Source organism: Gopherus evgoodei, chromosome 3 (genome assembly GCF_007399415.2).
Source record: "Gopherus evgoodei ecotype Sinaloan lineage chromosome 3, rGopEvg1_v1.p, whole genome shotgun sequence".
NCBI classification, from domain to species: domain Eukaryota; kingdom Metazoa; phylum Chordata; order Testudines; family Testudinidae; genus Gopherus; species Gopherus evgoodei.
The window spans coordinates 4,332,858-4,355,407 of NC_044324.1; the positions used below are offsets into that span (position 1 = coordinate 4,332,858).

Below are 22,550 nucleotides of genomic sequence, written 5' to 3' on the forward strand. Positions count from 1 at the left end.
CCAGTGATAGCGCAGAGCCAGAGGGTCACTGAAAGGTGTTTATTTGAGTGATCGATAAAGTAACAAATACACACAACAATGAATGAGCTGTGCAGGTTCCAGCCACTCCAATGGACGCTGATAACACGGGTCCAGCACGGATCCCCCGGCCGGGGAGCCAGGACAGAGGCTGAGCAGACTGGGGAGAGGCTGACGTCCTGCTGCCCCTCTGTTTAAACACAAGTCTCTGGGAGCAGCGTCTGCTTTGCTAGCGCCCCAGCTGAGTTCTGCCCACACCCACAAGTGCTGCTGGGAAAGCATCCTCCGCCCCAGCAAGCCCAGCTAAAGCACCGAAACCTCTAGTATCACTGCCTGGGGCTGAGTCACACGGGAGTCCCCAGTGCCCCCCGAGGGCCTGTGTGCAGGACCTTGCCCTGTGGCTTTGTTTACATACCAGCTGGGGCCGGTGACTTCCCCAGGGAGCGAAGCCTTGAACTCCATGCTGCAAGGCTGGCTCAGCTGGCAAATGATCCAAGCGAGCGGCAGAGAGGAAATCGACTCCTTCAGCGCCTGGGCTCCCCGCTCTGTTGGGCTGCGCCCAGATGCCTGCTAACGGCAGCCTGAACCTGGTGTGCGTTTAATACTGAGGAGTGGGCACTCTCACTGCGTTCCCTACAAGGGTTAATTGACAAGGGAGCCAGCAGCATTCTGCTGCTGCCTGGTCCCTCCTTGCTGGCTCCGGCGGGCATAGCCCAGAGACTGAAGGGCAGAGTTTGGGGAGAGGGCCCTTTAATGAAGCATGGCTGGAGAATCAGGCGCTTGTGCTGGTTCTGCAGAAGGCCCCAGTCTCCTTGCCCCGAGCCTGGTGCAGGGAGGGCTCTGTCGCACTGCGGGAAAACACCTTCTACTCCTACCACATACCTAGATTTCCAGCTAGACTTATAAATAAATAGCATGCAGCCCCTCTGGGCTCTAACCACACTAGTCACACGGGTGAGGGGACTCTCAGAGGCAGGGCGGGAAGAAGAATCAAAACTATCCAGTGTTGGTTAAGGATGGTGCTTCTCCTGGGCGGGGTGGGGGGGAGGGCACTTTACCCAGCTGTGGCTGGGCCCTCTACTGCATGCAAGGGGAGGGGGAGCAGCCGGCATCTTTTGGGGAGCCTCCAGCCCCATCCTACTGCCCGTCTGAGTCCAGCCAAGCGGTGGCCGGGCCAGCGCTGTCTTGCCAGGGAGCTGCGGCCTGCAGCGGAGGCTGTTCTGTGCCATCGGAGCTGGGAGACACTCATTGCAAACTCAGGTGAAGGTGAGAAGCTAGCACTGTCTGTCCCCGTACTGGGGGGGAGAATCCATTGGCCCAGGCTCTATTCCCAGCCCCACGTGCTAATCAACTTAGCCCCACTGCATAGCACAGGACTTGTGCGTGGGACTAAGTGCCCAGCTGCACATGTAACAGCACCAGGCTCCAACTCCCCATGTCTGACTCAGAGGAAGGGACAGACACTGCCCCTTGGAGACAGCAGGTGGATCTGGGAATGCAGTGGGGCTGGGCCAGCCCAGCCCTCCCAATCAGTCTCAAGCCAAACTCACCTGCTGCGGGGAGGTGTAACACTGCGCTCTAAGTAAGGCATCCATCAAGCTGTGTCTGGCTGTTGGGCTAAGGTCTCAGGCCGGGGATGCAGCAAAAACCAAAGATGCCACAGCTGGGGGGCTGGCAAAGAGAGATCCCAGCCAGCCCTGCAACAGGTAGGGAACTACCCTGCAGAGATCACCTGGGCAAGGAATCTGGGTGGGGTGTGGCCCCTCTACAGCAGGCCGATCCCTTTATGACAGCGCAGAAGCAAGCTCCAGCTGACTGTGGCAGTGGAGGAGGATGGGACCCCCAGCTCGGCTGAGGCTCTCACCGTTCCAGGAAGGCGGCTGATCTCTACTGCTCTATGGGAGGTTAGGGGCAGACAGCTGGGGGTCAGCCATGGACATAAAGGTCAGAGGCTTTGAAAGATTCTTCTGCAGGTGGCTGAGTTGCTGGTCCAAGGCTCTGAAATGTCCCTGCAAAGCCCTTAGGTGGGGCAAGAGGCAGCAGGAGCAGCTGCCCAGGTGCCACCTGCTGAAAGGCTACAGCCTGGCTCTTAAGATTCCACTTAGTTTAAGGATAAAAATGCCAAATTTCCTGCCACGCACCAGCACCTCGGCACCTGTTAGATCCCCTCCACCACTCCCCCCGTCACATGAACATCTTCAGGGCAGGTAGCTCCGTGACAGGCTGCACATTCATCAGAGACAAGGCCCCCTGCCCACCCCTTAAAGGAATGTAACAGCTTCCTAGATGACCGGGCCCTGGTGCTTCGCTCCAGCTCCGTGGTCTCTAAGCCACACAGGTCCCTCCCTCTCCTTGTCGGGTCAGCACAGCTGTGGCCAGGTGAGTCTCCACAAAGGTAAATACAGCCCTGGAGCTTGCTCCTGGCCAGGCCGGCATGGCCAGTCTCAGCAGGGCAACATGCCTCTCTGCCTTTGGCTACGCGCCAGAACAGAGCCGGGGAACTGGTCGGAGCAGGGCCCTAACTACAGGATAGCAGCTTCATGTTCCTAGCCGTGCCCAGCGGCGCTGCCTGGCTCTGGCACGGCCGAGCCCGGGCTCTCGCTGCACCAGAACGTTCTCGCGGGGCTCCCCACCCCACGCCACTCCCACCAGCCGTTTGCCAAAGGCTTCATATCAAGGATGGAGCCACACAGCTGCCGTTTCATCCACTCAGTGCTTTGGTAACACGGCCGTGGGAGAGGGGGGCAGATGCAGGCGTTGCTTTCCTTCTGAGCAGGAGGGAGATGGAGTCTCAGGCCTAAGGTATTATCAGCTGGGGAGGGGAAGGTGCAGGGGGTGGACCATCTATAAGAAGGCACTGGGATTTGCTCTGGGGTCTTTCTGGTTTCTGTAGCGCATGGCTAGCAAGACTCCGAGGATCTAGGAGAACAGAGAGAGAGAGCAGGGGGGGATTAGGTGCGATGGGGGCTCCCTGTGTCACAGGCTGCAGCTCCCACTGGCAGTGCTGGTCCCTCCCCAGTTAGTCACAAGGAGCTCCTGAGGGCCACTGTGTAAGCGCTTTGCTGAGATGACCTGGAGTCCCCACCATCCCACCCCACCCCACCCGCTCCAGCCCCGGCCAGAGGAATTACCTCTGTGAAGCTGAAGAAAAGTCCGACTCCTCCGAGGATTTTCAAAGCCTCGTCCGAATGCTTCAGCATCTTCTCCCCACACATAGGACAGCTGGGCATGTGGCCCTTGGTCGTGTTGTCCTTACACATCTGGAGAGGATGATAAAAACCCCACAGTGACACTCCCCTTGCAGGCAGGGCAGCGCGGCTACGGGGGGGGGGGGGGGGCAGAACCGTCCCCCCATTAGAGCATTCGGGAGAGCATGGCGTAGGCAAGGGGGCTGGGCGTGAACGGGATTCACTCTCCTGACGGAGACATGCCTGATCCTCTGCCGGCCCCAGCACATACAGACTTGTGCCCAGCTGGGAGGAGTCGGAATTACAGCCCTGGAGCCTGAATGCCTCAACAGCCGCCCCGGGAACCAGGCTGGAGATCTCCCAGCTGGTTTCCCCTGGGGGTGAACAGCTGGGCACCCCTGGCAAGCCGGGAAAGCCCAGAGGCAGAAGCGCTGGGGTAAGGTGCAGCCCCACCCTGGGACTCACAGCTGTGCAGAGGTTGTAGTCCATCTGGAACGTCCCGATGGCGTCTGGGTTATTGGTGTTGTTTAGCAGCCCGCAGCAGTTGAGATTCACCTCGATCTCGTTGCGGGTCTTGTTGCTCAGGATATCCCAGGCAGCATGGAAGAGACTTTCCTGTGGGCAGAGCCCCCAGGGTTACCCCACGAACAGCACAGCCAGCAAGTGCCCTCTGGGCCAGGGCCCTGCCGGCCACACTGACCAGCCTGCAATGCTGCTCTGACGCCACTAGAGGACGCTGTTCCCCACAGCCAGGTAGCCAGAGATTTTCCCCTTTGTCCCTCCTTCGGGCAGGGGACCAGGGGCAGGGGACCAGCTTTACATGGATAGTGGGGGAGAAGCGCTAGAAGAGGGACCCCTAGGAGGGGAGCTGGCAGACAGAGATGGGGGAAGAAGCCCCCCCAGAAGACAATAATGGGCACAGCCAGAGTTAATGATGGGGCTGAGGGTAGGGCCTGCTGTGGTCAGTGGGGCTACACATGTACCCAAATTGTCAGCTCGATGGCAGGAAGGGAACGCAACTTCTCAAGATGTCGTGGTAACTGGCGACAACAAATAGTAACAGGGGAACGGCGTGACACAGCCGAAAAGGCCCATTGCTCTATCTTAAGGGCTGGGTTGTGAGCAGGCCTGGTAAACCTGGGACCAGGCATCAGGGAACCCAAAATTGGTGTGCTGGAAATAGGGTGACCAGATAGCAAGTGTGAAAAATCAGGATGGGGGTGAGGGGTAATAGGAGCCTATATAAGAAAATGACCCAAAAATCAGGACTGTCCCTATAAAAATGGAAGATCTGGTCATCCTAGCTGGAAAGTAGGGCTGATCGATGGACAAAGCAAGGAGGGATGGGCTGTTCTGCCCCACCCACTGCTCCCTCTGGAGTGGTCTGTAAAGAAAGAGACTTGGGAGAAAAATCAGCTACTGGAGGAAGCGTCACCATCAGTGACCACCCCACTAGCTCCTGGACTCTCAGCCCTCCACCAGTCTGATCCTGAGAGATGCCCCGGCCAGGCCCAGGGGATTCAGACACCAGCTCCAGCCCAGACACCAGCTGGGATGAAATGGGCTCGGACTTTAGCAGCTGCAGCAGTTCCAGGCAGCTCAGCTAACTCTCTTCCCTGCGGGACAGTTCTTACCAACGTCGATACCGTCCAGACAGTGTTCTTTGCCTTTTTTAATAGCGGGAACCAGCCAGGGAGAGCTCAGGGACCGGTCGCTGAGACACACTGATCTAAGAGCCTGGCACCCAAAGGGGTTTTTCCTGTTAAAAAACTCTCACCAGCTCAAGGGAATGGGACCAAGGGCCGGGGCCAGCACGGGAGCTGTAGTGAACACTTGACTGTTCAAAGGCTGGACCTGTTTTGCCTTCTCATTTTTAATGAAGGTTAAGATGATTTGTAATGGGGTGTTTGCCCTGGTATGAAGCAGGACTAGCCAGCCCTGGATCTTGATAATGTTGAGCCCTTACAGCTCCCCCTGCCGTGCCCCCACCCCCAGCACTGACAGCTGGCTTTGGGCTGTTTCCATGATGAGATGCTGGCTCTCGCTGTCCCAAGGTGCAGGGGCAGGGAGCTGAGGGTGCCCTCTGGAAGAGGTGGTGGGGGTGATGGGTTGCAGGAGACAAGCTTTAAGACCAGCATGAAATGAGTGTTTCGTGAAGCACTGCTGATGCAGTTCTTCAGACACTACCACAATCAACCCAGCTCAGCAGGAATGGAAGAGTGGGACGAGGGGCAAGGCCGGGCATGGTTTTAAAATGCAGAGAGAAAGTGGGTGGGTGTTCCCGAGAACCCCACCTCTGCTCCGGGGTAAGACTCCTAGCAGCTCCCCGAGGAACAGAGTTAAACCAGTCCCCCAACTAGCCCCATCCTCGCTGCATGTAGAGAGAGTTCCTTGCATGGTCACCTCTCCACCCCCTTTCCTGTCTGGCCTCTCTTCTGAGTTAACCCGAGTTCTCCACCCTTGTGAGACTGGCCCTGCGGACAGCCTGTTCCAAACCTCCACCCTGGGGCCTGGTGCTGAGACCCCTGGAGGCGCAGCCTGAGCTGAGCGCTGGAGCAAGCTGAGCTGCTCTTCGAATTCTTTCCCAGTGGACCGTGGGCAAAGATGGCTCTCTTTGCCAGCCACCAGAGCGGCAATGTGGGAAGGTGTTCGAGGACTATCCGCCCTCATGTGGAGCTCGCCACCACCTGCACTACACGTGCTGGGGCAAGCAGGTGATACAGGGCACTGAGGCAACCTGTAACCTCTCCGAGACAGGCCAGGCAACTTGGGTTAAAGCACCACCGTGCCTGCGTTAGGGTGTCAGGATAGGACTCAAGGCGAGATACAAGCCAAGCAGTGCCCCTGTGTCAACTCTGCGGTAAAAAGCCCTTGGCCTATGCTCTTCAGGGCAGAGCCTGGGATCTCACGTGGGTCTGGCTGGCCTGCAGGCCCTGATTCCAGGGGGATACCTTGGGGCTGTAACTAGCCAAACCAGATAGAGGATCCACCTCACTGCACCGATGGGCTGGTGAGACATCTACCAGGCCCAGAGCTTAGTGAGAAGAGTTTCACCAAACACCTTTGAACCCATTGGTTGGAAGCCACAAGAGCAGCTGCCAGGACCTTCCTGTTTCTCTGTGAAGACGGATGTACAGATTCTCCAGCGCATCTCGCTGAAGCCGCTGTGGCCCAGGGTTGGGGAGGGAGGCGGACTCACCTTTCTGCTTTTGTTAAGGGCCAGACAAGAACAGGAGAGTCCCAACTGGAAGAGAAAGACGAGCCCCAAAATGACCATGTACTGAAGAAGAATTGGTGTTAAGGAAACACGGCAGGGGAACGCTGCCATCTCCTCCCAGCCTCCTGGGTGGAACAGGACAGTGACAGCAACCCACCACCTGCCCAGGCAGCTTCCAGATCCCCTGCAGAAGACCAAACCTGTGCTATGCTCTAGCACCCTCTATCCACAGCCCACTTATTTCAGGGGAGCCAGGAACTCCCAGGGAGAGGACACCTATTTGTGCAACCCTTGCTTATGCTAGCACCACAAGCCAACTCCCCAAGCATGCTGGGTGCTTCTCACAGCGACCTTCTGAACTTCAGACTGGAGGGTGGCACAGGAGCAGGGGTTAGCTAGCCAGTCATGGGGTCATTTTAGGGCTGTTTAAATGTACAGAGGGGGGCATCGGGGAAAGGAGGCTGTGGCTTTACAAAGAGACAGCGCTTGGCTTTATTGCCACGGGAACCTTCCATTGATGCTATTCCACTGTAGATTTTGTGCTGGAATTGGGTCCACAAAGTGGGTTATTCGAGAGCAGGTCTGTTGGGTGGGTCTCCCCTGCAGCCAAGCCCTGGGGTGGGGGGGGGGGGCTTTGCCAGCTCCATGGTACAGGTAGGGAACCGGAGCCAGAGGAAGGTGAAGTGACTTGTGTAATAAGAAAACCTCGCTGTGATCTTAGACAAGGCCAGGGGAGATGGAGGGTTTGAGGTGTGGGAGGGGCTCAGGGCTGGGGCAGAGTTGTGGAGGTGGGAAGGGGTCAGGGTCCTGCTCTACCACCTTGTTCAAGGTACAGGATGGGTAGTTGCATGGAAAGAGACTTTTGCTCCAGGAAGGACTCTGCCACCCCAGGTGCCTTGTGAGGAGAAAAGGGCCCATCTTCCTCTAGCCCATCCATAGCAGCTGAGCTGGCAGCTTACCCTTCCCAAGGGGTAAAGAATCCTGTGGCACCTTATAGACTAACAGACGTTTTGGAGCATGAGCTTCTGTGGGTGAAGTGGGTATTCACCCACAAAAGCTCAGACTAACAGACCGTTTGGAGCATGAGCTTTTGTGGGTGAATACCCACTTCACCCACAGAAGCTCATGCTCCAAAACGTCTGTTAGTCTATAAGGTGCCACAAGATTCTTTGCTGCTTTTACAGATCCATACTAACACGGCTCCCCCTCTGGTACTTGTTCCCAAGGGGTGACCATCAAAGGCTAATTAGGGCCCTTTAAACAGATTATTATCCACAGGCAACCTCCCCAAGTACATGTTAATGTAGAGCTCAGTATACCGCTGAGTCAGAGAAGGCAACAGACATAAAACCAACAGCCTCAGCTTGCTGGTGCTGCATGGAGTTAGTCCACACTGCTTTCCTGGGCAGGGCCTGGGGCCAGCAGAGCCACCCTTTAAAGTGTGTGTATGGCAGGGAAAAAAAAAGATTTTCCACCCCCCACCCCAACCCACCTTTCTCTCTTTCCCTCTCCTCCAGCAGCCTGATCTCTCCTCTCCCCCCCAAGCCCAGGAGTGGAGGGCAGTGGGACCCCCCCTGCAGGGCACTGCACCGTTTGGGTTTAGCCAGCTCGGCGCTCCAAGGCCTACGCTGGAGCCTGGCCACCCTGAGGCGATTACAGGATGAGGCTGATCTCTGGCTGTGCTAGGCAGGGTGCAAACACGACAAAGCCACCCAGAGCTTCCTATGGCCTAGTCTCCCCTTCAAAGGTTTGTGGTCTCACCATACTGGCAAACACTCCTAGGGGACCCACCGCTTACACCCATGGGCTGAGGGAAATAAGCTAGTCCAACAAAGCCCTTTTATACCCATATAACTGCATCTACACTAGGGCCAAAAGAAACACCCATCTACTCGCCCTTAGTCTGCTGACAAGAGCAGCGTGTGCAGAACCTGGCCTCAGTGACTTGAATGACTGCAGCCCCAGACTGCGCAACCTCAGCGCGAGAGTTAATGACCTCCTGCTTCAGCTTCTCCTACCTTCCTCCTGCAATGGTCCCCCTAAAGTCTGGGGCATTGCCCACCCCAAGACTGGAACAGTCCTTACTGAGACCCAGCTTTCGCCCTCTGGTGCCTCAGGAGCATTTGCCACCCAGCCTTGTTTAACTAGAGTTTAGCCTTGGCAGAGTTCCCGTCACCCTTGCTGAGGTCTCCAAAACTGCTACAACCACCAGCCAGCTCAGCTAAAGATTAGGTCAGTTTCTCAAAAGCTAAGGTTTCAAGTGGAACTGTGGTTTCCTCTTTGCATCACTTCCCTTCACTGAAATATCAGCCCATTTGTAGGTGGCAATCAACCATGTCTGGCCCTGTTCATCCCTCATCTGGGTTAGGGGTTGTTATAAAATTGGATGGGTGGGGTTCTGTGGCCTGCCTTGTGCAGGAGGTCAGACTAGATGATCAGATTGGTCCCTTCTGACCTATGAGTCTGAGTCTATGAGATAGAGGTTCTGCCCCAGTCTGGGCCAAGATGGGTCCCCAGGTCCCTTCTGGCAAGCGCCTGCCTGGCGTTGAGCCTGTGGCAGCCCCTAGCAACCAGCACTCAATGCCGAAGTGCCCCAGTGATGTGACAGGCTCTGCAGAAGAACATATTCAAAGTGCAGCAGCTACATCTGCCAGCCTCATGACAGCTGAATGGAGATAAAAACCCTACCCACACGTGAGGGGAGCAGAACAGGAGCTGCATGTCAGCCTGGCTGACAGAGAGGGTGGGGAGGGATGTGCTGGGGGTTTATTTATAGATTAAAGGAGCATCTGGAAGAGGGGCTAGAACCAAAACTCCCAAGCTTCCCCCGCTCTGTATGTTTGAGTGGGAGGGGTTAGAAGTCCACGGAAACCCTGCTGCTGCAGGCCTTGAACAAGATCCTCGCTCTCAGCCACCCTTCCTCCCGGCCCGCAGCTCTTTGCCCACAGCAGCTGGCAGTGGGCAGGGCCCAACGGGGCCCCCCTGGCTGACTGGCCTATAGAGATGCAGGCCAGAGGAGTGGCTTGCTCTGAGATGCCAGCCTCCTTTTTCTTACGGGGCACAGCACAACAGACACCCCAGTGAGCACCCACGGGCTGCCCCATGCCCCTGGAGTGGGAGAGCAGGGAGACTCCTTCCCCCCCTGCTTCTCCCTTGGCAGTCTGCAGGGCTGTCCCTGCCACATGGTCTCAAGGGCTTTACCTAATGAGAGTTCAAAACGGCCCCAGCCTGAGTTTACCCACAGCCCGTCTCGCTCAGATTCCCACGGCACATTCACTTCCTCCTCCAGTCCAGTCTAGACACCATCTGTTTTACCCACTTGCTCTTAGCTACTTCTGCTGCCAAGCCTCCTCCCCAACTTTGGAGAGAACGGTCACGTCATTCATGTAGTTGTTGCAACAGCACATGCCCCTAGCTGGGCTGGGGGCAGAGGGGAATTCCAAGGGAAGGCCCTGCCACTTCTTCATGGATGTCCGAGTCAGAAAAGACCCTGGCGATCATCTGAGCTGCAGCACAGCAGGGGCCAGAGATCCTCACCCTAAAGCCAGGCCCGCTGCCTGAAGGGAGTGGCTGGCATTCCCAGCAGAGGCTGCCGCTACAGCAAGACCACCTGGCAGGGTGCTAAGGATCAAACCTCCAGATTTCAGCCTCTCAGGCTGGGTTCCCAATCGTTACCACCACCAGATCAGCTAGAGCAGTGGTCCCCAACCTTTTTCACCTGTGAGTCGTGGAGGACTGTGGCGGTAGATGAGCATCTGCCGAAATGCCACCAAGTGGCAATGTCTGTAGGCATTGCTGCCAATATGCCACCAACAAGCAGTGTCATCCAGGCGTCACCGCCAAAATACTGCTGAAAATCAGCAGCATTTTGGCAGCGACGCCTCTGGATGATGCAGCTTGTTGGCAGATGCTCGCCTGTTGGCCAGTACACAGGTGCACTTGGACACCATGGCACCCGCAGACACTGTGTTGGGGACCCCTGGGCCAGACAGAGTGTGACCCACCCATAAACTTGCTCAGAGAAGGGCCTGACAGTGCCCCCTCCACCCCAAGCTGCACAGCGATAGCAACAGTGGGAGTTTTGTCAGCAGATGGATCCTAGCCCTAAGGTTACTCAAGGCCTGTTCTCGCTCTACACAGCGGCTGAGCTCTGGAGCACTTCTCATGCCAGAGAACTGGGAGATTATTAGCAGCACAGGGCAGTTGCGAGGAGCATGGCATGGCCCTGGCCTCCCAGGTGGCAGAGAAGGATACGAAGAAGAGCATGACTTGGTGGTGGTTGATAGCCCCAATGAGTCCCACAATGGCAATGAGCAGCAGAAAGAAGCCCACGACGATGACTCCGCCGATGATGTGGATGCTGGAGACGATGCCAAAGCTTTTGCCCCAGGCAGCCACGCCGATCAGCAGCAACCCAACCAGCTGGAAAACAAGAGGAGAAGGTTAGCCTGGGATGCGGGGGGCCCTTTCCCCCACACCACCCAGCACACTGGTCCCCACATCACCTCCACATCCTGGGAGAGGCACCTCATCTCCTGCATAGCACAGGAGGGGCTTCAACAAGATCCCAGCCCCCCAAAAACTGACAGTCTAAACAGAGAGGCTGCAAAGGGGGAGCGCTGGGGGCTTGTCATGTTACTTGGAGGGAGGGTGGATAAGTGGACTACACACTGGACTGGGGAGAGCTGGGTTCTGTTTCCAGCTGAGTGACACCCTCTGCCTCAGCTTCCCCATCTGTAAAATGGGGCTAATTATACTTACCTTTGTAAAGCACTTGGAAACCTGCTATTTGGTTTTGTAAACAGTACTGTCCCCTTCCTGGCCTGGCCTCAAAACTTACCTGCTAAACCTGGCCTTCTTCTTACCCAGCATTTTACTCTCCTGAGCAGCCCCACTAACTGCAACAGGACTCCTCAAGCCTGGAAAGGCAAGCACGGGCCTAAACATCAGCTGGACTGGGGCCTTGTTTTGTGACTTTTTTCCGGCTTTTATTTTCAGCTTCTCATCCAACCCCTGCCGGTTTCCCCTTAAATTAACCATTGTTTATTCCAGCCCTTCGCCCCCACCCCAGCTAGTGGGCCTTCCCCCATTCCTTTCATGCCAAGATCCAAGCTCACATTCCCACCCACCCACGCCTGCAATTAGCTGGCTTCTTAATCACCCATTTCAAGAGATCAGATGTTGGAAGAACGGACGCCAGCTCCAGTTTTGCATCTTTGGCGGTGGGGGAGTCTCTGCACATTTTACATGCACCCCCAATGCACTTCTGTATCTCTAATCTACGATCTCTACTCCAGGAACCTAGCGACTGCCGGACTGGATTGGACTCACTGTCCATCTCGTCCAGTTTCCTATCTGACAGCAGCCAGCACATTTCAGAGAAAAGTGCAAGAAATGCACAGTAGGTAAATGAGGGATAATCTATTTCCTGCCATCTAGGTCTCAGTCTGGTCTCTATAAGCCTGAAGCACGAGGGTTAATATCCCTTCTAGATTGTTAGCATTAATTATAACTTGAGATCCGTTATCCACAAAAGGATCCAATCCCTTTTGAAACTTGCTACATTTGTGGCCTCAGCTTCCACTGTTTCACTACATGCGGGTGGTGTATTGTTTTGAGTTTGCCATCTTTTAATCAGTTGGCTTGTGACTGATTATTATTATTATTCCCCACACTTCAGAGCCAGAAGCACATTCGACAGCACGAATGTATTTTTCACATTAAAGTTAGCATCTAGCACACTCGTAAAGGTTCTCTCTCATCTCCTAGACGATATGTTTCAGAAAGAACCACTCACCATTTGCGCTCATAAAACAGGTTCCAACTGGGGAAGGAATTGGCTAGCTCTTGCCATCTTTTGGCCTCGTTTATACACAAACGAGTGTCCATTTAAACTGATCTGGTTTCTTAAATTAGCCTAAGCCCCTCTGCAGGCGCTCAGAAAAAAAGAGTTTGAAGGGCTTATGTTGGCTTTGCAGTGTTTGATTCCTTAATGACTTGAGCTACATCAGAATAGGCCAATTGAACTGAGTTAAGAGCATCTCCATAGGGGCTTGTGCTGGCTTACCAAATCCAGTTAAAGAGGCACCTTTGTGCATTTGCACCTTCCAGGTCAGCCAAATGGCAACAAGACAGAGCAATAAAGGGGGCTGTGAGCCAATATAGTTAAACGCAGAAGCTGTTGCCAAACAGCTGTTTAGCTTGTGCACATTAATAGGATCAGGCCAGCAATAAGAGAATATAGACATTAACACAGGCTGCTTCTCTTGCAACTTATCCTCCATCACATCACTCCTCATGGGGTCTCTGAGACCAGGCTCCAGCCTGAGCCAAACATCCACCCTGCAACTTTATAGCCCCTGCAAGCCCGAGTCAGCTTCAGCTGTGCCATGGCTCTTACACTCCGGTACAGACACACCAAGTGATAATCGCTGTGATATCTTGGGGTATTTCTGGTGCTCGTCTGGCCCCAGTGAAGTTGGCACCAAGACCACCTTGACTTAAACAGAACCAGGATTTTACCCACCTTCTCTGTGTTCTGGGTTGTGAACAATTAGGTTGCCTAGAACCAGAGGTTTGAATCCTGGCCTGGCTGATCGTCCAAGATTGCGTGTGGTACTGTCAGACAAGTCTCATGCACTCGCTACAGATGCTCAGTAGCCCTAGAGTTTGGGTTTTCCCCGATCGCCTCGAATGGAAGCATCTCTTTGCCAGCAGGCTGTTCACTGCTTTCTTTTAACAACCCCATGCCCACCCCCAAAAACAGGCTGCATTTCTTGATTAGGTAGCTCCTAGGTGACTAGTTTGTGAAGCACTTTAGAATGACGTGAACCGTGCAGCTCTAAGATCTGTACCAGCTTACTGCACCTCCTCTCCCAGCATGGCAAATCTCAGCTATCTGGCAGCGTGACAGTATTTGAAGTCAATCCTCCAAAGAGTTGGTGCGACGAGAACAGAGTTAGGGTGGCACTTGCATCTCTAAACTTCTAGCGTTTCGGAGATTCTGCGGTAATGTCAGCGCTAGCAGAGACTAGATGGGTTTTTAAGTCAGTGAAACTCTGCTGATTTCTGCACAAACTAATGCAGCTGGTGACCACTGGGTTGCCAGGAAAACAAGAGAACATCGCAGGTGAACATCGCTGCTGGCGTTGCTCTCATGGAAGATGTCTTTGTGGGCAGAGGAGGGGGCACCTGGCAAAGAAGAACATGAGATGCCCTCTAACTGGGCTATGTTGAGGATACAGATGGCTGGGGAGCGGTCATGCAGGAGCACTGGGATTTCTCTCCTGTACTCATTCTTTAGCACAGCGACACAGATCTGCTTGCTGTTCAGCTGCTCAAGACAGATGTGCTGGTCTCCTCGGCAGAAAGAATCCCGCACAGCTGTCTCCTGGGACAAAGGAAACACTAGGCCAGATTTCCCCTGCTGCAGCTGACCAGAATGAGGTTCCATCAGCGATGAATCTGCTTCCTGTCAGCAGGCATTTCACTCTCCTCTCCGCCTACAGCATTCCACCTCCTCATTCCCCATCAGCCAAGGGCTGGGCCCTCTCCCCAGCCCAGTTTGGTTTCTGACATCCCTTCCTGTCTCATTTTATAGCAGTCAGCCCCATGCAGCAGACAAGCTACTCTGATTACCTACATTTAGGCCAAGCTCATGGACATGACGAATTCCTCATGTCTGTGGGTGGACGCACAGGGGCTGGAAGACGAGCTCTGCTCCAGGCTGGGACTATGGGACACAAGGTCTTATTCCAACACAGTCATCCCCACGTGCACTGCTCCCTTTCAGTGCTGTTCCTATGCAGTTTGCTTTGGAAGCACAGGCTACAGCAGATGCCCGGCAGCTCGCCTAGGGGTATGGGCAGCACTATTCTGGCTCTCACTTCTTGAGCTGATGGGACCTAAAGCCTGAACTGCGCTCACAGCCTGCCCTGCCGCGGTCCTAGTTCCCAGTGCTCTCACCACGTAGAAGAGGAACTAGTGTTTAGTGCTTTAAATGAACGGTCCTTTTCACTAGGTTTTGGCTGCATGGCTGGGCTTTCCATTCAAGCCATGGTGGCAAAGATGCCTTGGACTTCCATAGACACCTGGGGCCTGATTCCCCATTGCTCAGATTTTACTGTCATTTACATCCATTCAGCCCTGGTGTGAAGTGCAACAGGGTCAGACTGGTAGCACCGTGTACTGGTGCTACTGCAGGGCACAGAATTGGGCCCCCAGTGTACTTTAACCAGGCACATCCAGAGAAGGCAGCTCACGGATTTGCACGCTAGATCACTCATCACAAGGGCTCCAACTATTTCTGCTGACAGACCTTGATTCATGACTGCCCTCCCACCTCTTGTCTGTCCATTTTCCTACCCTCCCCTAACCGTGTGTTCTCTCGCTTTCCATCTGCATTCATTTCACCCAACCCTGCCTGTTCCTACATGCTGCTCAGGGAAGATGGCAGCCTCTCTACCTTGATGCGTCAGTGAAACCCAGCGACCGGCAGAAAAAGCGTAGAGCAAGACAAGAAACAGTAACATTGCCACTTTGAGCACTGAGTCTGGTGAGGCATTATGGGCCATAAATGCTTCTGAAGACTCAAAACCTCTGCAGGACCTAAGGCAAAAATACTTGGGCCCTGATCCACAAAGACACCCAAGTCTGGGGCATAGGTGCCTACCCAGATTTATGCACCACTTTAATCTGCAAAACCACACATGGTGGCCACCTAACCCTGTAGGCACCTAAACTCCCCCAACGCTCAAGTCTTTGCAGTAGACATGGCCTAGGTGAGTAAGTTTCTGCCTTTGACTCCCAGAAAGATCCATCAGCTGGAGGAAGGTAGATAAATGCAAAGTGCTCCACTTAGGAAGGAACAATCAGTTTCACACATACAGAATGGGAAGAGACTGTCTAGGAAGGAGTATGGCAGAAAGAGATCTAGGGGTCATAGTGGACCAGAAGCTTAATATGAGTCAACAGTGTAATATTGTTGCAAAAAAAGCAAACGTGATTTTGGGATGCATTAACAGGTGTATTGTAAACAAGACACGAGAAGTCATTCTTCCGCTTTACTCTGCGCTGGTTAGGCCTCAACTGGAGTATTGTGTCCAGTTCTGGGCACCGCATTTCAAGAAAGATGTGGAGAAATTGGAGAGGGTCCAGAGAAGAGCAACAAGAATGATTAAAGGTCTTGAGAACATGACCTATGAAGGAAGGCTGAATGAATTGGGTTTGTTTAGTTTGGAAAAGAGAAGACTGAGAGGGGACATGATAGCAGTTTTCAGGTATCTCAAAGGGTGTCATCAGGAGGAGGGAGAAAACTTGTTCACCTTAGCCTCCAATGATAGAACAAGAAGCAATGGGCTTAAACTGCAGCAAGGGAGATTTAGGTTGGACATTAGGAAAGAGTTCCTAACTGTCAGGGTAGTTAAACACTGGAATAGATTGCCTAGGGAAGTTGTGGAATCTCCATCACTGGAGATATTTAAGAGTAGGTTAGATAAATGTCTATCAGGGATGGTCTAGACAGTATTTGGTCCTGCCATGAGGGCAGGGGACTGGACTTGATGACCTCTCGAGGTCCCTTCCAGTCCTAGAGTCTGAGTCTATCTTCTCTGCAGGGCCCAGTCCAGGAATCACATTCAGAGGCTGCATACAGGACAAGGCCCCATTCAAAATCTGGCTGGAGGGGCCAGTCAGCAAGACAGATTTGTTACCATAGACCACCTCAACACTTTTAGCCCAGTAGTTAGTGCACTCACCAGGGATGTGGGAGACTCCAGTTCGATTCCTCTCTACCAAAGGAGGTGAGAAGATTTGAACATAGGTCTCCCACCGCTCAGGAGCGCACTCAGCGATGGGATAGTCTGATGTTGGGCTCCCTTCACCTACTGAAGCCGATTGGAGCAGGGGGACTGGACCATAGGTCTCCCACCTCTGAGGTGGGTACCCTAACCCCAGCCTATGGAATCCCTCACCCAGTGACGCCTCACATATTTATACATGATGAACAGCAGGAGAGATTGAGAATCCCACATCAGAATACCCCCTAACTCAGTGATCAGAGCACTCAGAGGGGGGAGACCCTGTTCAAATCATCACCCCCTCAGTGCCCCCTTCTGCCTGTCTCCCACATTCCAGGTGGGTGCTCGAACCACTCAGTCTGAAGTGGACACAACCATCTCCACTCATCACTCCATTGTGTGGCATGAGGCAGGGGCTTAACTCATTCTCCCAATGGTTGAGGTGCCTATGCCGTCCAACTCCAGGAGAGGGTCACCGGCTGGGGACTGCGAGCAAGGACTGGTGCCTCCCTGCAGTAGAAGGGAGCCTATAAGCAGGTCCTGCCTCATACCAGGCCTCTGATACAAGAGTTTATGTCTCAGGCTCTTCCTACTACACAGCTCAGACTTGGCCACCTGTCCCTGACACAGAGGCAGGACTCAGCCTACATCCCCTCTCCTGGGCACCTCCAACTGGCTAGCTTAGGCAGTTCCCCCTCCCTCACTCCATTCATTACATAGAGAGCCTAGGCACCTAACTCAGGCTTTGTGGATCACCATGTTATTCCTGTGATTGGCACCACAACACTGAGCATCTCAACATGGATCCAGCCCTCAGTTATCAAGTTCACAGCAATCATTGGGCCACTCCATTCATTCCAGACCTGAGCTGCCCAGGCTTGGGACCTCACCAGGAGCCCCAGGCCTCAATTTGAGAGACCCCCTCTCATGGTTAGAGTGTGATCTTCTGGTCTGTTCAGCATCCAGCCCCCTTGGACTGGGGCTCTCAGGCACTACCCCAATACAGACGATGGCGGAAAGTCCATGCTGTCGATATGTCATCATCCATGCTAGGGACACTGCTAAACCAGGCCAGTTTCTCTTATGCCAGCGCACTCGGTACTGCTACTGCTCATGGGAGATTTCCAAGAAACGCCTCCGACAGTCCTAGAAGATGCATGTCAGTTATGTGGGTGTGACCTCTGGCTAACCAGATTAGAAGAGTATCCCAGAGAATCAAGAGGATGCTGCTAAATAGGCACTGAAATAATGTGCATTTATGTAACACTCTCCCGCAGAACACATTTGATTACTGAAGCTAACAGCCTTCAAGTACCAGCTGAAACTGGCTGGGTTAGTCTTGCCCATATGCTCGGGTTTAGCTGATCCCCATATTTGGGTTCAGGAAGGAATTTACTCCATGGCAGATTGGCAGACGCCCTGGGGGTTTTTCACCTTCTTCTGCGGCGTGGGGCACAGGTCATTTGCTGGAAGATTCTCTACACCTTAAAGTATTTAAATCATGATTTGAGGACTTCAATGGCTCAGACACAGGTTTGATACAGGAGTGGATGGGTGAGATTCTGTGCCCTGCATTGTGCAGGAGGTGTCAGACTAGATGATCGTAATGGCCCCTTCTGACCTTGAAGTCTATGATCAGCGTAAGATGCCTACTACAGCAAGATGTTAGGAAAGAGCTACTGAAGTTTCACTTCCTTGTCTCACAGATACAATCACCAATGAATAACTTTTAGGTCTGGCTTACACTAGTATTTTTACATTGGTATAGCTGTGTCTCCCGGGGGTGTGAACCCCACCCCCCAGACGTGTTGCTATAGTGACCTAAGCCCAGGTGAAGACAGAACTAGGTCGATGGACGAATTCTTCCATTGACCTATACCACCTCTCAGACAGACTGACGACCTAGACCAATGGCACAGGTAGCATCTGAAATGTTAGAACAGCACAGCTGCTCCTGTTTCCATATAGACATGCCCTTAGAAGCATTAATCTAAAATGACAGACTGCAGCTTTTATACTTACAGTGGGGTACCTTGTTTTCAGCTTACTCAAGAGAAAAAAACCTTTGCCTCACAGCTGTGGGCAGCTCACAAACCCAGCAGATTTGGGCTGCTTCTTGGGTGTTTGAGGCACTTTTGCACTCCACTAGAAAGTTTGGTCACTTGATCTATTCCAGTAGAACTCAAGCAGCTAACCCCCCTGGGGTGGATATATCAGGATAAAGAACGAGGAGTCCTTGTGGCACCTCAGAAACTTACAAATTTGAGCATAAGCTTTCATGGGCTGAAGCCCACTTCATCAGATGCATGCAGTGGAAAAGAGATTAGAAAAATGTGCATGCGTGTATGCACACACAGAGGATAAAAATGTGAGTTGCCATACCAACTCTAATAAGACTAATTGATTAAGATGGCCTATTTATCAGCAGGATTTTCCACTGCATGCATCCAATGAAGCGGGCTTTAGCCCACAGAAGCTTATGCTCAAATAAATTTTTGAGTCTAAAGGTGCCACAAGTACTCCTCGTTCTTTTTGCTGATACAGACTAATACGGCTACCACTCTGAAATATATCAGGATAGACAGCTTAAAGTGTATGGCTTACTCTGGTTCAGGAAGGAGAAACAGCTTTACTAAAATCAGGCACTTGACTGATGAATGCAGTTATGCTCTAGGCAGGGCTTATGCTGCTAAAGAATCACATCCCTCACACACCAATAAGGCCTGGTCTAAACTTTAAAAAAATTATATCCATTTAGTCATATCTCTAAGGGCTAGGCTGATGGACAAATTCTTCACTCAACCTTGTTGGCACTTCTCTGAGGGGTGGATTGATGACATCCCCGGCAAAACCCCTTCCATCGCTGCAGGAAGCATCTACACTACAGGGTTACAGCAATCAAACTTCTCAGATTAGACCAGTTGCTGGTGGCGACTGAAGATTGTTAGATGCTGATGTCCGGGCAGGCTGCTGGCTCAGGCATGATGGAAGGGGATGGGGGAGGGCTGTTTTTACAGCCTGTTGAGGAGCAGACAGTGAAGTCCACCCCATCCTGCGCTGGGTCAGAGACATGGACTTCGGCACTAACCCATGTTTGTTTGGGAGCGGGGGGGCTCTACTTCCTTCCGGCCAGGAGTGGGAAAAGCAATTCTCCTCCCGGAGCTCAGGGCTAGGGAAGATGTCAAGTCAGCTGCCCTAGATATCAGAGCCCCTATGGGCCCCAGAGAAGTTATAGCCGGAGCAGAGAGAGGCCACACACCCACGCAGCACACCCTGCCTTAGGGACACCCCCACCCCAACACAGGAGGGGGCAGCTCTCAGCTCCTCCCCTCCCCCCGATAAAAGGGGCTCCCCCCCAACCCAACAAAGTGGGCCCCCCAGACACACGGGGGCTCCTCTCCTCCCCCAGACACAAGGGGGCTCCCCCACACAAAGTGGGGGCTCCCCCAGACACACAGTGGGGGCTCCCCCTCCCCCCACACAAAGTGGGGGCTCCCGCAGCTCCTCCCCTCCCCCCGACACAAGGGGGGCTCTCGCCCCCCCCAGGCCCAGCGCGGGAAGGGGGGGCCCCTCTCCCCCCAGGCCGAGCCCCACCCCCGAGCTGAGGGAGGCCCCGCCGGAGCCCCAGGCCCGCGCTCACCACGTAGACCACGTTGAGGGCGCAGAGCGCGTTGCGGGAGCAGGCGAAGCCGCCGCCACACACCATCTTCCCGGGCAGGGGCACCGGCCGCAGGCTCCGGAGACAGCGCAGGCCGGGCCGCTCCCGGCCCTTTAAATCCCAGGCCAGCGCCCAGCGCCGCACTGCGCCTGCGCGCCGGGCCCGCCCTCCTCGCCGCATTGCGCCTGCGCACCTACCCCCTCCGGGCCGCCTCCTTTGGACGCGCCTGCGCAGCCCTATGCGTGAGTGCGAGTACGTACGCCGCGCTCGCACACACGCACTGCGCCTGGGTAGAACCTCTTGTCGTGCGCCTGCGCAGCACTCCGGCGTGGCGCGCGTGCGGTCTTCTCAACCACAGCTCACACGCACGGCGCCTGCGTAGCAGTCTCACCTGCCGCGCCAAGCTCGCCTATCCCCCTCAGAGCGCGTGCGCCGAGTGACGTGTTTGATGATGCGCATGCGTGGGCATTCCAGGCCTGGCTTTAGCTTCGTCTCCAAATACCCGGATGAGAGTGGCTCACAGGTGGCCAAAGACCCGGATGGAGGGGACAACTTCCTCCCAACACAGGGCCCCCGCCCAGAGTGCGCCCTGTCCCAGTGCCTTAGAGTCCTCCAGTGCCATGTCCTAGTGCCCCCCTGTGCCTTGGGGTCCCCCCAGCCCTGTGCCCTGCTGCCCCCTGCCCAGTGATGTCCCCCCCCACCGCCTGCTACCCCCACCCCCGGCCTTGTGCCAAGCTGCTCCCTTCTCCCCGTTCGCGATGAGCACCCCAGGATGACAGCTGGCCTGGCGCCTGCCCGCCCCCGGGTGCTGCCCACAGGGCAGGCGGTTGGTAAGTCGTGGCAGCATTTCCTTTCCGCCGTTACAGGGGCAAAAGCAGAGGCTGGAGAATCTCCTGAATGTTTCACCTCCTGTTTTAACAGGCAAAGTCTCAAACAAGAAGTTGCGTCTATGGTTTTGATCTCAGGTGTGCACTCTTAGGGCAACACAAAAGGTGAACCTTTTTAATCTCCTTTTTATTTCTTTGAGCTGTGTAGTCAGTTTTTGTTACAAGATTAGATTTCTTCAGGCTGAATTCTACCCCGAAAACAAAGTTTAATCAACAGTTATATTGCTCCGCAAAAGTTTGATTCACTGAGGACAGGTCCCATCAGTGGTGATTAGCCAACATGGTCCAGGATGCAAACCCATGCTCTGGGTGTCTCTAAGCCCCTGCCCGCTAGATGCTGGGACTGGACAACAGAAGATGGATCACTTGATAGTTGCCATGTTCTGTTAATTCCCTCTGAAGCACCTGGCACTGGCCACTATTGGACGACAGGATACTGAGCTAGATGGACCATTGGTCTGACTCAGTATGGCCTTCGTATGTTCTAGCCTTCCCTTACTCATGCGACAAACTGAAATAAGGGAGTCAAGGGGCACCCTTTAAAATAAGGGATGGGGAGTCATCCTAAGGAACAAATGAATGAAATAAGGACCTGTCCCTTGAAATAAGGGACAGGTGGTCACCCTATGTGCTGCCGTCCACCCTGGGCACTGAGGGTGCCAGTCAAAGTAATACAAAATAATAACAAACGGCTGAGGGGTTTCCTGTTGAGGTGTGGGGCAAATGTGGCCAATGGAGCTGCCCTAAGGGACTAGTGCGCTAACAAAATGAAATCCTGCCCTCACAAAGTTCTTCTCTGGACAGAGAAAGCATCCATTTGTTCCAAGGCCTTTGTGACTCCTTATTTTTCTGAAGAGCTTAGACAGCAGGGTCAGAGGTATTATAAACAGCACCTGGATAGATGGAGAGGGGAAATCAATGCAAAGCCTGAAATAGCAGTGAGGGAAGGGAGTTCAGAGGGAGAGCCTTGAAATGCAGTGACCAGAGGTCTAAATGCAAATTCCACCTCTGACAATTCCCCGGTAAAGAAATCTTTCCATCGCCTCCCCCATCCCCAGTGGCTTCAGAGAAAACAAGAAGGGACCACAAACCTGAATACCAATCGGCAAGAATGGAGTTTCCTTATGGCACAATTGGTTGCTATTAAGAGACCCTGGTGAGGAGCCCTTGAGTCACTTTATCCAACTATCTATCACAATATTGCCAACCCCAAATATTCAAGAATCGTTAATCCAGCACCAAAATAATTATTTTTACTTGCCTTCTGGTTTTTAGGCGTTTTGGGCATTCACTAAGGTCACATTTTTGAGCTTTTCTTCACAGTCATGAAGGGCAGAAACTTTTTTTTTTTTTAAATGGAAGCTGAGAGTCTCATGTGTTGGGATTCCCGCCAAGACCTGTTCCATTCAGCTTATCCCGAACAGCTTGTCCCGTTCTGGGAGGACACTTCATCCAGTTCTCTGGAACCCAAAATAATCAATCCGACTCTGTATTTCGTCACTAAAGTCCTTTATTTGGCATACAACAAAGCTACGCTGAATGATTGGACTCAACCATAGGGGGTGGCAGGTATAAGGCACAGATAACCTCTTCCTTTGTATATCTTTACACATTACATAGCATTTGCTATATATTACACCACACTTTTTTTATTGGATTGGTCACTTTGCAGGAGCCAATCCCTGTACAGCATGGATATTAGGAAAAACTTTTTCACTAGGAGGGTGGTAAAGCACTGGAATGGGTTCTCTAGGGAGGTGGTGGAATCTCCTTCCTTAAAGGTTT

General features: G+C 53.6%; 1 protein-coding gene across 1 annotated transcript; it reads right to left on the reverse strand.

Annotated features, from left to right (window-relative positions):
* Positions 1 to 25: 25 nt before the first annotated feature.
* Positions 26 to 20,058, reverse strand: TSPAN31 (tetraspanin 31). The gene is made up of 6 exons (XM_030554331.1): positions 19,861 to 20,058; positions 10,678 to 10,845; positions 6,406 to 6,486; positions 3,672 to 3,821; positions 3,150 to 3,278; positions 26 to 2,937 (listed from the first exon to the last, which is right to left on the reverse strand). Exons 1-6 carry the CDS (start codon positions 20,056 to 20,058, stop codon positions 2,863 to 2,865), a joined length of 801 nt encoding a protein of 266 aa, XP_030410191.1. The 3' UTR covers positions 26 to 2,862.
* Between the last annotated feature and the right edge of the window lie 2,492 nt (positions 20,059 to 22,550).

Coding starts and splice junctions, on each gene's coding strand:
- TSPAN31 (XM_030554331.1), bottom strand. CDS start 20,058: ATGCGGCGAGGAGGGCGGGCCCGGCGCGCAGGCGCAGTGCGGCGCTGG. Junction 6,487..10,677: donor ACCAAGTCATGCTCTTCTTC/GTATCCTTCTCT, acceptor ATTCTTCTTCAG/TACATGGTCATTTTGGGGCT. Junction 3,279..3,671: donor ACTACAACCTCTGCACAGCT/GTGAGTCCCAGG, acceptor CATCCTCTCCAG/ATGTGTAAGGACAACACGAC.